The sequence below is a fragment of the Parus major genome, chromosome 21, assembly GCF_001522545.3.
Source record: "Parus major isolate Abel chromosome 21, Parus_major1.1, whole genome shotgun sequence".
NCBI classification, from domain to species: domain Eukaryota; kingdom Metazoa; phylum Chordata; class Aves; order Passeriformes; family Paridae; genus Parus; species Parus major.
This window is the reverse complement of record NC_031789.1, coordinates 2,303,540-2,320,662: the sequence shown is the minus strand read 5'-3', so window position 1 is coordinate 2,320,662 and position 17,123 is coordinate 2,303,540. Positions and strand designations below refer to the sequence as shown.

Sequence of the window (17,123 nt, the reverse complement as noted above, 5' to 3'; positions counted from 1 at the left end):
TTGCTCACAGAATAGGAAGTGATTCCTGACATGTGAGCTAGAGGGAAAAAAAGAAAAATCGTTTGACATAAACACTATTTCAGCTTCTGAAGTTCATTAATATATAGCTGTCCCCTCCAGCTCTCTTCTTGATCTTTGCCTTTAATCCTCCTCTCCCTATACATGTACAAATGTTGTTCCACCTTTTCCTGGAAATGTTTCCAGGAACAAAGGTTTAAACCAGCAGAGATGCTGCAGAGGATTAATTCAGAAAGGAGCTTTACAGAAAGCCTACAGCACATCACTGGGGAGGCAGCTTTGTGTTTCTTGGTGGCTAATTAAATTTTACTTAAGAACTAATTTAAGGGAGAAGAAAGACCAGATGAAGAATGGGATGGCACAGCACCAAGTATACTCTTAAGGCTTTACTGAGCTCTAGAACACACACATATGAATCTCTAGCATGTTATTCCCAAACTCTCCTTTATTTATATTGAGTGGATCTAAGGTTTGTACAGCAGTACAGCTGCTGTATAAACCCCAAAGGTTAAAATATGACTTAACTGTGGCATACAGTGGCTTCATGTCACACAGAAAGTAATTTATACTCTATCTGAAGTCATTTCATCAGCCCTTGTGGCAATAGCTAATGAGACTGGGATGATGGTTTATTAGACTTTCTTTCCATTAAGTCAAAGTCTGAGAAGCTGCCTAATTCCCACAGCATGATGATTTGTGCAATGTATTTGCAAACACTGCATGAGATGTAAACTGCCTGAATTTGCCCCTTGTATCAAACCAGAATTTGGTTTATTCCCTTACCACTAGTATGCCAGCACATTTGGGGCACAGACTTTGTTTTTTGGCTCGATGGCACACCTGTAAGCATGCATCATCTTTATTCTTTGTGCTACATCAGTGACAGGGCACACCAACCAAACCATTCCCCAAAAGAACTTTCCATTCTAAAGAAGACTCTAGGGTTTATTAAAATTGCTGGGCTATTCTGCATTTCCCAGTTAACAAACTGGTCATGGATCTAGCACTGGAACAAAGAGCAGGTGCCAGGATCTCCCACATCAATTAGCACCTAAAATCACTGCCAGACTAGCAGACCTGCCCAGTTAGCACTGGTTAGAACTCCAGCCTAGGACAAAACATCTGAAAGGAGGCAGACTGGAGGAGGCAGACCCTAACCTCTTGTTTCTAAGCTCTCTACACTTTCAAGCTCCTAGAGCAGCATTTCAGATCCAGTGTTTTAGTGAGGATCACTGCTTTCCTTGCTTCCTGACAAACCACCTGTGACACATCTCTCAGCCAGCATGTTCATCTTGATCAGTCCTTAATGAGCAGCTTCTTCTTGTTATTTCATTATAAAATAACTTGATGGTGCCATACATTTTTAATTCTTCAAATCACTCAGGTCCTGGCAAGCCAATGAGAATTCAGCAGAGGACAGTCAGGAGTTAGTTTTGTTTGGGTTTGTTCTGTTTTTAAAAAAAACATTTGGGTCTTCACGTGGAGAGGTTGTGAGCTCTGGTGTGAGAACTTCTCAGGGTAGTGCATGCATGCAGCCTGGGAAGGATGAAAAAATGTAGATTTCTTTCTGAGGGAATGGATAAACTTGGCTGATAGCACACCATTCCTGCACATCAGTGAGATAAATGCTGGAGCAAGTCACATCCTCTCAGTTGACCTCAAAGGAATGCTGAACTATGTCCTTCAAGTTTTTGTTATTAATACAAATCCTTGTGGCCACTGAAACGTCTGGATTAGAACATGAGTTTTCCTCAAGATGTAGTAAGAGTAAACACTGACAGCATTGAGAGTTTCATCATCAGAAGACAGTGTAAAAAATCCCTTGACAAATTTGTTCATTTTGGGTCTTAATCTGAGCTCAGAAAAGCACAAAGACCTTGTTTCAGACAATACAATATGGGCAGGATCCTGTCAAGCACTGGGCCGTTTCCTTTAGACATACAGCTGCAATAATCCAGCCCTGCTGAGCTTTATTGAATCTTACACATTTTTAGGCAATGCTGAGAGCCATTGATTTTATCTTGGCTGGATATTTAACTCCACCTTAAAATGAAAAATAGCCTTAAGAAGCCAGAGCAGCATTTCATTCTTTAAACATCATTAAGCAGGCTCAAACTCAAAGTATAAAGTGACTGAAGGTGATTCAAATAAAAATAATCTACCCATGACCAGACAAAGTAAGGTGTGAGGGGAAAGGAGAACTGTCAAGTCTTCTTCTCCAAGGAGCATCACCTTGAGGAAGCAGCAGTGATTCAGTCTACTCACCCAAGTAATGGGAAGAACAGAGTCTAAGTTCCTAAAAATACTATAAAAGTGTTAAGATTTTTCACTGGGGATTCAAGATGTGTTAAAAGCAATTGACTGAACCAAAGTACATCTCATAGAGTGTGCAGACACTGCATTCTTTCCCCCACAAGTGTACTGCCCCTCATGCATAGCTTGCCCACACTCTTTTGAAAGCTCAGCCCTCAGCATCTGACCAGAGAAGAGTTTATTAAGCTATCAACAAAGGCTTTAAAATTCAAGAGCTGACTGGCTTTCTTCAAATGCTCATTTCTGGCAGTACCTGCCTAGGACAGGAGCATCTGTCCAGTCATAATCTGCACAATAGAAATTCATCTGCAGCCACTTATCTTTCAAATTTGCTTACACTAGAGGAGATCCCATGAGCTATTACCAAACAATAAAAAAATCCTTTGCACACACAGCTCAGGGGTTCCTGTAGAGAAAAGGCACTGCAGCAGCAGTGGAAGAGCAACGCTGCCATCTGCAGACACAGAATTGAAGCCTCCTTATTTGGAAGGATCAGCCCACGTATTGATGTCGTGCTATCCTGCATTTTATCCTTTGTTACTATCTCTAAATGTGTCTGTGGAGCACACTGTGCCACTGGCCAAGGCAGGAAAACTTCAAACCAGGCTTTAGGCTTGTTTATGATATCGACATGGGGGAGGAATTATGTTGTCACAGTTCTATGGGAGCAGTGCCCATAGCACTGGAAAACTGGCAGAACATAATGGTGAGGATGAGAAAGTTCACCTTTATTAAAGGTACTAAAGTTCAGCTGAAACCTTCTTACAAATATTGAACAGTACATGGCACAGAAATCTGCATCAGAGAAAATTCTGCACATTGATTATATACCAGAACTATTCTAAGTCTGCCATTAGTAGGAAATAATCACTGCTACAGAACTGTTTGCCTTGTGGCAGAGAAGGACAGGACTATTGGATTCATAAAAGGACTTTTACACAAAAAAATGATGATTTTTCAGGCACGGACAGGACTATTGGATTCATAAAAGGACTTTTACACAAAAAAATGATGATTTTTCAGGCACTTACACTATAAACATGGCAGATGACCCTCTCTTTCGTGACCATGTTATAATCCATGTGCAAAAATACAACTTGAGTAATAGAAAAGAATCAAACATAGCATAATTAACTGAGTAACATTCAGACAGTTTATTGGGTAAGAAGAAAGGCCAGGAGGTGCTTTAGGACACATTAACAGATGGGCTACAGATCTGTTCATCTACCAGTGCACATTCATCACACTGCAATACAGCTCACCAAGAGTGACCTGAAAGAAGTTTCTGAAGTTTATATCCAGGGAAAGTAGCAAGGGACAGGGAAAAGTGGGGTAGGGGAAGAGAGCCAGCATCTTCATCACAAAGCAAACCAATAAATGAACCTCTCTTACTACTCACTGGTTATATGTGAAGATTATTTTGGCCTAATTACATTGGTTAAGTCACCCTTTATCTTAGTTCATATCTAAAATGTTTTCTAGTACTAACAAGCTTTTTGGAAAGCACACAGAGATAAAGCATTTTTCACTTTCAAAGCTCTCTATGACAATGAGGTCAGCTCAGCATCCCTGTAAGGCAGGCAAAAATTAGCTGTTTTCTGAGACACAGAGAAGTTAAATGACTTCCTCAAAACCATGGTGAAGAATGTGTTAGTTATTATTAATATCCTTAAGAACCTGGAATGATACTGTTTTTCAGAGAGAGGGAACTGGAGGCAACCAGCATCTGCTAGTAAGGAATTAGGAAATTTTCATCTCAGTTTTACTATTAAAATACTTTGAATCCCCCCCAACCTCAGAAAGTGTTCCACACACCTATTTTTGTACTAATGAGCTGTTCCATTTTAGTAACAAAAAGCACTGGTCCTTTCCAGCCCTAAGTAGACATCCTCCCCAGGAAAAGGGTAGTCAAGATACAGTAAGTTACATACTCCACCTCACCAATGATCTTCCTGTTATTACAATTACAATTATCAAAGATACAAGCCAAGTTACTTTAAGGAATTTAGCTGGAGTACTCTAGTTTTTGGTAAAAGAAGTAAAGATAACTAACCATTCTTTGAAACAGAAAGCTATTCAAAAGCAAGCTGTCCTAAAATGAAGCATACAGCTGCTACAAAGGGCAGGATTAACCCAATAAACCTGCATATCCCCAACTGCAAGGTTAACAGATTTGACAGCTCAGCCCTTACTTATCCCTACAAAAGCTTTTGGTTTGCAGAAATGTGAAATGGGTATTGGAGGCAGATTCTTCTTCATTCTGTAGGTCCACAAAGAAGCAACAGTAAAAACTCTGTTGTGCATATCTGCATTGAAAACAGTTTCCAAAACTTTCTGGGTATCTCCCTCCATCCATCTGAGCTGAACTTCTGCATTTTCTCCTTGTGTTTTTAATCCTAACAAGCATTTTATTGTAGAAAGCAGTTGCTGAAGTCCATCTCCTTGTTCTGTGCCTGATCAGATTAGAGAGATCATTTGCCCATTTTAATAAATAAAAGATGAAACTGTAGCTTTTTAAATAGGCCTGCAAAGACTCCTTCCCATCAACTTCAGCTCAGATATAACTGCTGGGTACCAGTGGATAACATGAAGCTGTAAAACCAGTCTCTAAATACCATGTAACCTGGTACATCAACTCAGCTTCACTGCTTTCACTAAAACCCACTAGTGGGACACTTGGCTCTTTCAGATTTCCACCAGGAGGGCATAACTTACCTATGACAGATGCAGGGTAACACCATGTGAGTTGATTGCTAGTTTATTGCTCGTGTGTAAAAGCCCTTCATACAGTGCTTCACACACTTGTTCAAAAGCAAGGTTGGCACCTGGCACCAGGAGCTCTACTTCAACACCTGTGTCATTTCCTCTGAGTTTTCCACAGCTCCTGCAAACAAGCTTTTCATGAAAACCTGTGCACAGGTACTAAATAACACAGAACAGAATTCAGTTGCCACTAATGTGTTATGGGTCAAATCCATCTTTGCACTGGAAGGCACATATTTTCCCCATTATGTTTGGCATGTTTTGCACACAGCTACATAACTGCTGAAACAATCAACTCTCCAAAGGGCCACATGAACAGCAAGTGGCAAGATCTGCAGGAGAAAACAAAGCAAGGTATGGAGGGGGGAAAAGAGGTGGGGAACTTTCCCTTCAGAGATCACTTAATTGTGATTCAGTGACACAAACTCTGGACTCCATTAAGAAAAATCTTATTAACAAAACTGGTTCCTTCCCATTTCCAGTCCTAATTTTTATGCAGAGCCAATGCAATAATATAGATTTGTTTTTTCTAACACTACATCTTTCTTCTTTGATGAACTGGGCTTCTTATAATAAGACATTTAACTGTAATACTGTGAATAATAGTCTAAATAAACAGAGAAAAACAATTATTTTTTAAAAAAAAAAGCTTTTTCAAATCAAGAATTTGTTTCCCACCCATGTATCCATTAATCCATAGCTATTCAGAGAAATCTGGCACTCTGTCAGCTCCCCCTTAACTCAAAAACTGTTATTTCACAGAGTAAATTATAAGCAAATACAAAAATGAAAACCATTTGTTTTTCTACCCATTGAGGGCTTTCCTGTTGCATGGTTTGCTTTTACAGCTTCAGCTTTTGTAGCAGAATACAGATGTACTGATTTTGGCCTAAAGGTTGGGCAGTGGGTTATTCATGCTCCATTTTAGCACCACAACCCACAGAGATTTCTAACTTTGAAATTTTCAGACTATATGGGACAAGCAGAAGCAACAGTTCATGAATCAATATCTAGTCCATTTCAGGGAGCTTCAAAATAAAAGCTCAAAATTTGTCAAGGAAAAGCAAAACAAAAATTGAAACATACAACAGATGAAGATGAAATAAACTTACAATGGAGTGAATTAATGGCACCTACATTGTGATGCTAAATATTTTGGCAGTGTTTTCTGATTCCCATATGGGAGCCACTGGACTCCTTCACCGCTATAAGAAAATAAGTGATAAGAGCAATCATTGTGCTTGTGAACATCAAGTGTGATTTGAGGCTCTACCTTTCAATTGAACTGACAGTGAAAAAATTAGGTAGCAGAAGGATGAGGTTCTTTAAACACTTCCTTGACCTCAAAGCACAGGCACACAGTTCTCCCGTTCTGCAGAACTGACAAATCACTTTTTGGAAGTTTGTTGTATAAGCTATCCAGGACCAGAAATCATAACATTCATTGTCAACAGTGCAAGGTGCTCTTTCCATTCTTCTCACTGTCCATAATGGGTCATTTGCTCATAACATCCACTGTTAATTGGCTTGAATAGTGAAGTATGAGGCCTGACCATACAGCTGTTTTCACAGTTTGGGCAGAGCACCAGCTGGTGCCAATGTAATGCCAAAAACATAGAAAAGGCCCAGCAGTAGATTGAGCTTGGCTGTCCGCTGAGGAATTTTGCTGAAGCTCTGACTCCGGAACTGTCTTTCCAGGGAAAATGCCATGGGGATGGTGAGCAGTGGCAGTGCCATGCTGATGGTATAACGTGTGGCCAGCACACAGAAGATCAGGTAGGGCAAGAAGAGCAGCACGGTGTAGAGAATATAGGAGAAGGTGGGGCCGATGAGGATGGCCAAGGTGACAATCCCCGCCTGCCGGTCTGACTCCATGTCCCGTGTGTTGTTGCTGTGCAGGATGGCCTCAGTGCTGAGGGCCAGAGGGACAGCGTAGAGCAGAGGTGACACAGACAGGTAACCCACCTGCACTGCGTGGGCAAACATCACAGCCAGGGGCCCAAAGGTGATCAGGATCACCACGTCGCCAAGCGCAACGTATTTAAATCCAATTCCTGTGGCAAGACACGAGAATAAAATCAAGCATCATTAAATAATTCAAATGACACAAAAGAATGGATGACATAACAGTTCAGCCCTTTTCCATAGGAATACTGCTAAACAACCAAAGCACATGCAGCTATGGACAAGAAACATGTTATATCTCCTTTTTATGTTTTAAAATAAGGATTTCTCCAGACAATGTAACAAAAACTAAGGGCCAGATTTTAATACCCAGCTGGAAGTACCTGTCTCTGCAGAAATCTATAGAAATAAGGTACTTTTCAGTGTGATCATGCATACTATAACCTGGTCCTGAAGAAATACAGAAAATGCTCAGAACAAAATGCAAAACTGACAAGACACTTTCAGGGAAACTGTAAGTCTGACAGTTTCAAACTAAATTGTTTTTTCTTCTCCTAGTTATGATGTTTGTATATATCCAACACAGGAAGACACTAAAACGTTTTAATATTTTATAATATTAATATAATAACAATATTATATTTTAATTATTTACTATATTAATATATTATATAGTGATAATATATTAATATATTAATTAATATATATTTTAATTAAATATTAAGAAAAATCACAAACCGTACAGCATTCACAGTGAAGCACCATCTAAAGAATAACAACATTCCAAAACAAAGTAATATTCCCACCAAAGGAAAGAAAATATGCTTTAGCTACAATGCTAGAGGATACGAGATAAACATCAGAAAAAGATTCAGCAATAGTTCTTATAAGCATTTAAAGCCATGTTTGTAAATAATAATGCCTCAACACCACTATCTAACTGAAGATCTTAGTATGACTCTTCCCACAACGTTCAATTGCAAAGAATACAAGTTTATGTACCAGTACATCAGGAAATACCACAAATATTTTATGGCAGTGCACTAGATGGATTGCATGTGTCCTCCAGAAACCTTCTGACAAACCAGCTGATTCTAACACTTCTACATTCAGATTCACAACAAGCGGGATGCAGCATTTACCTCCGGTATAAAGGAAGGAGCTGGAAAGTCCTCCAAAGTAAATCAGGGCCAGGTGCTCCAGCTTGAGCGTGGAGACAGCGTAAAGTCCAGCAGCGCAGATACAGCCCACAGTGTAGAGAAAGACTCCAAACCGCACTACATCCTGCGGCTGCAAAATCTGGTCCACCAATGTCCTGTCATCACTCTTCTTGTGGTCGATGCCTTTGGAAAAGTCATAGTAGGTATTCACCAAGTTGCCGGCCCCGTGCACAGCCAGGACGGTCACGGCGCTTCCCAGCAGCAGCCCCGGGTCGAGCGCTCCCTCGGCCCGGTACGCCAGCGCGCTGCCCAGCGCCACAGGGGTCAGCGAGGCACTGAAGCTCCAGGGCCGGAGCGCCAGCACATAGGCCGCACACTTGTGTCTCCAGCTGCCGGGGGCGGCCCCGTCAGCGCCCGCCAGCGCCGGCCCGCTGCCGTTCCTCTCGCTCCCGCGGGGGCTCTCGGCGCTGATACTGATCTTCTGCAGCGGGTCCGCCGGTCCCATGCTCGCCCCGCCGTCTCGCAGCAGCAGCACCTAGAAGAGGAAGGGCCGCGCGTTAGCGGGGCGGCGGGGCCCGGGACGAGCGAGGGGCGCCGCCGCCACGGCGGCCTGAGGGGCATGCGAGAGCGCCGCCATTACCCGCCCTCCACGACCGCCACCCTGCCCGGCCTCGCCACCCCCACGGCCCTGCGCGAGGGGTTCCGCAGCCGCCGGCACCTCCCGGTATACAAATTAAAAGGAAAATTAAGCGGCCCACGGCGTCACGCGCGGCGGCCAGGGGGTCACCCCGCAGTACGCGCCAGCACCGCGATTCACACCATAGCTGCCACGGAGCGCCCGAAGGCCGGCGCACACACAGCCGCCTTTACTGCTGCCATGGACAGCCGGACACATTTCAGCGGAGCACACCGGGCACGGCGCGGCAGCGCCCTGCTCCCCTGGCGCATGCGCAAAGCGCACCCAGGGCTTCCACCCGCAGCGGAGCTGGCGCTGGGAAGGAACCTTAAAACTCATCCAGTGCCACCCCCTGATGTGTGTCCAGGGACACCTTCCACTGTCACAGACTGCTCCAAGCCCCGTCCAACCTGGCCTTGAGAACTTCCACGGATGGGGCAGCCACAGTTCCTCTAGACAACCTATGTCAGGACAACCCCATCCTTACAGGGAAAAACATTTTCCTAACATCTAAACTAAATTTCCTCTCTTTTAGTCCGAACCCATTCCCCCGTGCTCCTGGTGAGGAATCTCTCCTTGTAGGCTGCTCCAGATACTGGAAGGCTGCTGTGAGATGTCCACAAAACTTTCTCTTCTTCCATAGAGGAGATGCTCTAGTCCCCATCCCGTCGCTCCACCATGGAACAGCACCACACAGCTCGGTGTCACCTGCTGAGGCTGCCTCAATCCCATTGTCTATGTCGCCGATAAAGTTGGTGAATGCTATTAGCCCCAGTACCACCCCTGAGGGACACCACTCGCCCCCGGTCTCCATGTGGACAATGAGCCGCTGACCGCAACTTTACGTGGGGCTATCCAGCTAGTTCTTTATCCACCGAGTGGTCCATCCATCCAATCCATGTCTCCCCAGTTTAGAGCCCAGGATGTCATGCGAAACAGTGCCGAACGCTTCGCACAAACCCAAGCAGATGATGCCGGTTGTTCTAACCCATTCACCCATGCCGTAGTCCGGCCATAGCCGGCGCCTCACGGAAGGGCGGCATGGGGAGGCGGGCCTACTGAGCAATCCCAGCCATTCTATTGGTCAGATGTACTGCCATTCAATCACGAATACCGCGATGATTGGTCAGAAGGCGACTATCCTCCCAGTTCCTCGGGGAAGGGGCGGAGCTTTGAGCGCATCTTCCCCCTTTCTCTTTTTCTATTGGTCAGAAGTGATGCCGATCATGGCGTTCCTGGGATCCTATTGGCCAGCAGTGGCTCGCCGCCGCTGTAGGCGCGGCGGTGGCGGCGGGGCGGGCCCGGGGCCCGGAGTAGGGGAGCCGGCGGCGGCGGCGGCTGCGGGTGAGTGAGTGTGAGAGAGAGAGCGAGCGAGCAGTGGTGCTTCTCATCGTCATCGGCTCCCCTTCCCCTCACCTCCCGCTTCTTGCCCGGGCCGACCTACCCGAGCCCCAGGCCGCGCGGCGCTGCCGCCTGCGGCCCCTCCGGCCGTGCCCGCCTTTCCCCGCCTCACCCCTCCCTCACTCTCGGCCTGCGGAGCTCCCCCCGGACTCGGGCCTGCCGGGTCCTGTCCGCCGGCTCCTGTGGCCGTGAGGGGATCCCAGGAGCTGACACCGGGCTGGGGCGATGGGCAGCAGCAGCTCCCGGCTGCTCTTTGATCCGGGGAGCCTCTCCTAGCTCCTGCCAGCAGCCACCTCACCTATGGTCCCGCTGGATGTCTGTGATCGCGTGTGGAATATTTCGGCAGAAGCAGTTGAAGTTCTAGTGTCAGTGCTTGCTTTGGTCTTACATAATTTGAATATCGGAGCTGGGGGGAGCATCAAGCATCTGGAATGTTTTTGATGTAAAGAAAGGCTCCTGAGAAAGTTTGTTTATGTGTTATGCTAGGAAACCCCCTGTTGCAATCTGTTGCAATGATTGCTGTTGCTATAACTGGACTTCCCATCTCTAAATATCTATTAGAGGATGCAACACTTGCCAGTGCTGAGTTTTCCTTGTGTTGGTGTAACACTGAGATTTCTGTGGAGAAACTTGGATGAAACTGTTTAGGGAGGAGTCAGATATGATAATGATATAATCCTGGGAATGGTTCTGCTTGCTTATTATAGGTAATTGCAAACCCTAGTTTGACCCTGCTGTATTTCAGCTGTTGCATGATCCTTGATTTAGGATTAGATTACCATGAAGCAGCTGGTCTACTGCAGTGTATTTTGGTATTTTGAGGAACCAGAGACCAAATAGGCTGGTCAATATATGTGGTGATGCAGTTTTGTCATGGAGTGTAATTCCTAAGGAATATAGTCATTACTTGTAATTTTATAGTCTACCAACACAGCATCTTCATATGTATTTTGGGAAAACAGTCAGGGGGGACAGCCTTAAGAAAGAAGCTCAGAGATTTCAATTCAAGTAGTAAAAAAATGTGTGTCTCTGAAGAATTTACAGGACTTGATGCCTCTGAGCCCCAGTGTACTGCCACCATGTCGGGCACTGTGTCCATCCTCCAACAATTTGCCAATGGCTTGAAAAGTCGCAGCGAAGAGACGAGGGCAAAAGCTGCCAAGGACTTGCAGCATTATGTCACCATGGAGCTGCGTGAGGTGAGTGCTAGGAATGGGATTATTTATCCTGGTGTATCATATGAGGCTGGGTGCCTTGGCAATGGAGATTTTTTTGGAGTATGGAAGCTGGTCTTAGAGAGATGGTGCACAGCAGGGAGCTTATTTTTGCCCCCTGGCATGTAGGAGAGGTGAGCAAGTTGGTGACACAAACAGGTAGTCAAGTACCAGAATAAGTAAACTTGCTGCATATGGGGCACAAATAAAGAGAAACCATTTTGAGTTCGTAATGTATGGTTGATTTAATTTCTTTCTGTTTATGTGGCATAAGAAGCATTGTCTTTATGGAGGTTTTGGAGCAGAAGAAAGGGAGGGAATGCTGAAAGCTGATTTGAGTTTTTTGTTTTTGCAGATGAGTCAGGAAGAATCTACCAGGTTTTATGATCAGCTGAACCATCACATATTTGAGCTGGTCTCTAGCTCTGATGCAAATGAAAGGAAAGGTGGCATTCTGGCTATAGGTGAGTGAAAGTGCATAATGCCTCTACTGAGTTTTCTTTTCATGCAATTATCTTTAGGGACAGATTTAGGAATCGGCTTTTATTCTTGGGGCCTGACAGCTCAGTACACTGGGTGTGTTCTAGTTGCTGGGCTCTGAAAAATCTGTGTGAAGTGTCAGCCTGGGAGCTACTGAGAGTGGCTGAAAACCTGGTACTTAATGGGTCTTGAGTTCTTGTGGGAGTTCAGCATCATATGTGAGTGCTGAGCACATGAAAATTCTCTTCTGGAGCTCAGCTGAGAACACTTAGTGCTGCCCTTTGATATGTATCAGGGTTGGCTGACTTTCTCAACTCTCTTCCATCTGGGCAGATTGATTCTTGTTATTTAAATTTACCTGGCTCCATAACAGCAACTTCCATCCCCAAGAGGGGCTCACATGGCTTCTGCTTTGATTCTGATCAGCCTCTCCATTAGTGGCTCTGGCTGTGTGTTCTCTGTGAGATTGCAGAGCTGCCTGAATCCCCACTCTTGGGGAAGTTAGCTTATGTGAATACTTTGCCTTCCAGGTGAGTGGCCTGTGTTGTAGCAGTTAAATAGATGTTTATGGTTTAGGCTCATAGACATAATCATCCAGTCCCAATGTGTTTGAAGGCAGTCTAAATCCCTTAGAGAAATCTTTATTGATAACATCAGATCTTAAGCTGACAGTATCACTTTCAAATTGTTATGTGAATTTAGTGATGTTGAAGGGTGCCAGCTTGACAGCCCTGGACACTGAGGGGTCTTTATCTACAGAGCAGTTAAAACCCAGGCACTGGTAATGAAAGCTTGGTGCCTGATGAGTGCCTCCACCCTGGACAGGAGAGGCTGTCTCTAGGACTGAGGAGGAGAGCATTTTCTTGGTCCATTCAGTCTTTGACTTTTCTTGTGAGGTAGACTAGCTATAGCAGTTGCCTGAAGATGGATATCTTTCTATTAGGAACAGGTCTGGTTTTTTTCTCTTTTAAAACTAAAAATGGGGAAAATCTATGAGGCCATCAGATGCAGTTTTCCACTCACTTAAAAAGTTCAGGCTGAAAAGAATGGTGGCCCTTTCCTGTCACTTGTTTTATTTTTTTCCCCTGTGGATTTGCAGTTTAGGAGGGCTTAATGGGAATCTTTAAGCAATGTGTAGGGAATATTAGCTCTCATCCACGGATTACCTGCTGTCTGCCTCACTGACTCTTGGGGAGAAATGCAGCACTGCTCCCTTTCTCTGCAGCAAGCCTTATCGGTGTTGAAGGAGGTAATGCCACCCGTATTGGCAGGTTTGCCAACTACCTGAGGAACCTCTTGCCATCCAATGACCCTGTGGTAATGGAGATGGCTTCCAAGGCTATCGGGCGGCTTGCGATGGCTGGTGACACCTTCACAGCTGAATATGTGGAGTTCGAGGTGAAACGAGCTCTGGAATGGTTGGGAGCTGACAGGAATGAAGGTCGTAGACATGCAGCTGTAAGTGATGCCTTCTTTGTTGTAATGGGATAGTTGGGATTAGCGAGCAGCGGTAGGAAATCTGCACAGAAATCTGCAGAAAAGCTTTGGTCAGGATGGGAATGGCTGCCAGTGCATGTCTGAGAATCTGTAATGCTCTCATGGCAGACAGAGTGCTGCTTCATTGCTTCTCCATTAGCTCAGTGACTAATGAAGACCAAGACACTGTCATGCTAGGAATTGTCAGGGTGTGGGGATGGAAACAGCTCACAAACATCGACAGTCTAAACAAATGGTACTACACTGTAAAAGTTAGGAGGTTTGTCTCTGTGTCTTATCTTCCAGATTGTAACTGTTTCTCTCCCCACCTCCAGGTTCTTGTCTTGCGGGAGCTGGCAATCAGTGTGCCTACCTTCTTCTTCCAACAAGTGCAGCCATTCTTTGACAACATATTTGTGGCTGTGTGGGATCCCAAACAGGCCATCCGAGAGGGAGCTGTCTCTGCCTTAAGAGCCTGCCTTATCCTCACCACGCAACGTGAGCCAAAAGAGATGCAGAAGCCCCAGTGGTACAGAGTAAGAAAATAACTTTGTTTTGATGCAGCCCTGTCACTGCAGGACATGGAATGATTCACACAAACACGTCTCAGTGGTGTGATAGAAAAAGGAGAGTTTTTATTTTCTTGATTCCACTATTTACAGATTGTTCACAATGACCAGGGGTTGGATAATTAAGTTACTACCTTCCTAATCACACTGGTCATGTGAAATGTCTATGAAAAGACGTTTCTCAGAAGGAATGTGTAAACATTTATGTTTATAGTTACTTTCCTGGGAAAGTGTCTAAAACTATGAAAACAAAATCAGAAGGCTTATTTTTCAGGGTGACATCTCACTGTTTCCTCTTTAAAAAAGAAAATGAATAATATTCTGAACAATCAAAAGGAAAATAACAAAGAAAATAACCAATGTTCTAAACAATCAGAAGTCTCTAGTTTCAGGGTGATACAGCCCCTCATAATGCAGTGCAGATGTTGAAGTGCCAGTTTTCAGAAGAGCTGGCTAAGATAAGAACTCATGTCACCTTTATCAGTAAAAAAACTCCCTGTCCTTGAAAGGGTTGAAAATATTATGGCTTCCAAAGTGAGTAATTCCTTTAGCCTACTACTGTAAAAGTAAACAAGATTTAACTCCTTCAAGAATACATTGTTCTAGCTGCACCTCATCTTCAGCTGTTGAACTTGACCTAGTTTTATAGCCATGCAATTATCCAGTTTCATCTCTTACTAGCAGAGGGTTTTATTAGTGTAGATAAAACACAAGTGAGAAAGGTAAGAATTCTTTTGTCTGAACCTTCACTTTGCTGCCATGTCACATGAATTCACGCTTTGTGATGTCAAGTAAGTTTTGGACAGTGCAGTCAAATGTTGTGAACTTGGATTTCTTGTAATCAAGTTAAGTGCTGCAGGTAGTGATGAAGCTGATACCATGCTGTTTGATTTGTGCTGTTGAAAATGCTCTGCAGCAGAGTCCACAACTTTTGGGTGAACCAGAATTCTGTTGTCTTATACTTCTGTTATTACTCAGTTGAAGTTTGTGGCTACTCTTGGAAAATTCAAAGCATCAGTAACTCTTGATTGGCAGTAGTACTTCATTTCCACAGGCTTTGTTTCTGCATTGTCACTGAGATTTTTTTTCTTTTCCCCCAAGCACACATATGAAGAGGCTGAGAAGGGCTTTGATGAGACTTTGGCCAAAGAGAAAGGAATGAATCGTGATGACCGAATCCATGGTGCCTTACTGATCCTCAATGAGCTAGTGAGAATCAGCAGTATGGAGGGAGAGGTGAGCAAAGGAACAAGGTGGGGATTGATTGAGAGTGTATAGCAACTCTGCAGTTTGTGGAAATATCCCATGGTGTTGCAGTGGGGTTGTTGGATGGAAAACTCATTTGAACATGGAGTCAAGCATTAAAATGTGTCAGCAATAAAAGGGACAAGTATGGGCAGAGGAGTTAATAAGCTCTGATAGAAAAGCTATTATCTAGATTAAATACAATGAAAAAGTTTTTTTTTTTATATGGAATGAGTACTCTCTTGCACGTTAGATACCCAAATATTTTTGCTGGATTTTACTCAGTTGATATTTTACAGCCATTTGGATATTGATTATACAGGATGCTTATTCAGGTGATTGTATTGGCAGTATCTTACTCACTTAGATTTTATTTTTTTAATGTTTCTCTACTTTGTCCAGCGCCTTAGAGAGGAGATGGAAGAAATCACTCAGCAGCAGCTTGTGCATGACAAGTACTGCAAAGACCTGATGGGCTTCAGTACCAAGCCTCGCCACATCACTCCCTTTACAAGCTTTCAGTCTCTTCAGCCCTCTCAGTCAAATGCTTTGGCTGGTCTCCTGGGGTACAGTGCTCACCAAGGAATTATGGGTTTTGCAACCTCACCTGTCCCAGCAAAATCTACTTTGGTAGAAAGTCGATGCTGCAGGGATCTAATGGAAGAGAAATTTGATCAGGTATGTGTTTGTTCTTCAACTTGTCTCCCAACATTCTCAACATCTGTTCTTGCAGAGTAATTGTCCTCTGCATTTTTACTGAGCAGGCAGTACTAGTATTGAACTGAGCCTTCAAAACTCAATATTTACGTGTCACATGGCTTTGTCATTGTCTGTCTTGGGGCAAGTGATTTACTTCCTTTGGAAGAAATCCTGATTATCCTTTTCTTTGATGGACTCTGAAGCCAAATGTCAGTAGAATGCCTGAAAGCACACAGGTAATTAACATTTGTGCATTACTGCCAATGGCCATCCTTTAAAGCCTAATCTATTTCCTTCCAGGTCTGCCAGTGGGTTCTCAAGTGCAGAACCAGCAAGAATTCTTTGATCCAGATGACTGTTCTCAATCTGCTACCACGGTTGGCAGCTTTCCGTCCTTCAGCATTCACAGGTGACAAGACAGATGGTTGGATGTTAGAAATCTTGCTGATTTTGGGCTGGAAGTTATCCAGCTCTCTTTGGTCCAGATGAACTTGTGCAAGCAGTGCAGCACACCAAATGTGGTGCTTGTCTGATGAGCACATTCCTCTGTAGGAGGACAGTCTTATTTTCTGAATAAGTGTGATTTGATAGCTGGTGCCAAAATGTTGCTCTGATGAAGAAAGTAGATTGAAACCTATTGTGAGAATTTGGTGATCAATACCATAGGACACAAAAAACTCCTTTTTTTTTGTTTTCTTCTCAATATGTCAGACGTAGAGGAGAATTCTCTCTTGCTCTGACTCAGTATACCCCAAATATTATTAGAGTTCTCTTCTTTTTTCTTTGTTGCATGTGCTAGGAAATACCTGGCAGCTTTAAAGCCGTTTAGTTGATTTATCAAGCAAGTTTAGGAGAGTATCAGAGTTGGAGACAAGTCATCAAGCTGCTCTTAGTGGGTTGGAACAATTTTTATATTAATTATTCCAAATTTCCACCCAGTCACTATGAAAGCAAGATGCTTGGATCTCATGTGTGTATAAAACCTGTTGCAGTTGGGGGTGTTTTATAGCTCTTTTATTGTGGTGATTTTTCTTTTTAAAAACAAAGCCTTCTGTAGTTTGAAATTCTTATTATATCGTGACATTTTTGCCACTGATCATGTCAGCAAATTTAACATGACTATGTCTGTTTTCTACTTTTACACTTGTAAAGGTTTAGTTGGTAATGTTATGCAGCTGTATAAACCTTAATGAATTCTAATATC

General features: G+C 43.7%; 2 protein-coding genes across 5 annotated transcripts in view; one reads left to right on the top strand and one right to left on the bottom strand.

Moving 5' to 3' along the window:
- Positions 1-3,461: 3,461 nt before the first annotated feature.
- Positions 3,462-9,861, bottom strand: UBIAD1 (UbiA prenyltransferase domain containing 1). 3 transcript variants are annotated; one of them, XM_015648580.2, is made up of 3 exons: positions 9,246-9,861; positions 8,142-8,694; positions 3,462-7,148 (listed from the first exon to the last, which is right to left on the bottom strand). In XM_015648580.2, exons 2-3 carry the CDS (start codon positions 8,662-8,664, stop codon positions 6,661-6,663), a joined length of 1,011 nt encoding a protein of 336 aa, XP_015504066.1. In that variant the 5' UTR covers positions 8,665-8,694; positions 9,246-9,861; the 3' UTR covers positions 3,462-6,660. The 3 variants fall into 3 exon arrangements, with proteins under 3 accessions (XP_015504066.1, XP_015504067.1, XP_015504064.1); XM_015648581.3 differs by having other exon boundaries at positions 9,670-9,861; XM_015648578.1 differs by lacking the exon at positions 9,246-9,861 and adding an exon at positions 8,979-9,231.
- Positions 9,862-10,144: 283 nt separating this feature from the next.
- Positions 10,145-17,123, top strand: part of MTOR (mechanistic target of rapamycin kinase) — a 62,849-nt gene continuing 55,870 nt past the window's right edge. Inside the window, exons 1-8 of one of the 2 annotated variants that reach the window (XM_015648473.2) lie at positions 10,145-10,179; positions 11,272-11,435; positions 11,806-11,914; positions 13,156-13,388; positions 13,742-13,942; positions 15,077-15,211; positions 15,623-15,898; positions 16,220-16,328. In XM_015648473.2, the coding sequence (XP_015503959.1) occupies positions 11,316-11,435; positions 11,806-11,914; positions 13,156-13,388; positions 13,742-13,942; positions 15,077-15,211; positions 15,623-15,898; positions 16,220-16,328 (1,183 nt within the window). In that variant the 5' untranslated portion in view covers positions 10,145-10,179; positions 11,272-11,315. Of the gene's footprint in view, positions 10,180-11,271; positions 11,436-11,805; positions 11,915-13,155; positions 13,389-13,741; positions 13,943-15,076; positions 15,212-15,622; positions 15,899-16,219; positions 16,329-17,123 lie in introns of those variants that run through there. The other variant, XM_015648474.2, reaches the window with a different exon arrangement.

Coding starts and splice junctions, on each gene's coding strand:
- UBIAD1 (XM_015648578.1), bottom strand. CDS start 9,107: ATGCGCCAGGGGAGCAGGGCGCTGCCGCGCCGTGCCCGGTGTGCTCCG. Junction 8,695..8,978: donor GGCGCTCCGTGGCAGCTATG/GTGTGAATCGCG, acceptor TTCCTCTTCTAG/GTGCTGCTGCTGCGAGACGG. Junction 7,149..8,141: donor CTCCTTCCTTTATACCGGAG/GTAAATGCTGCA, acceptor GTCTTGCCACAG/GAATTGGATTTAAATACGTT.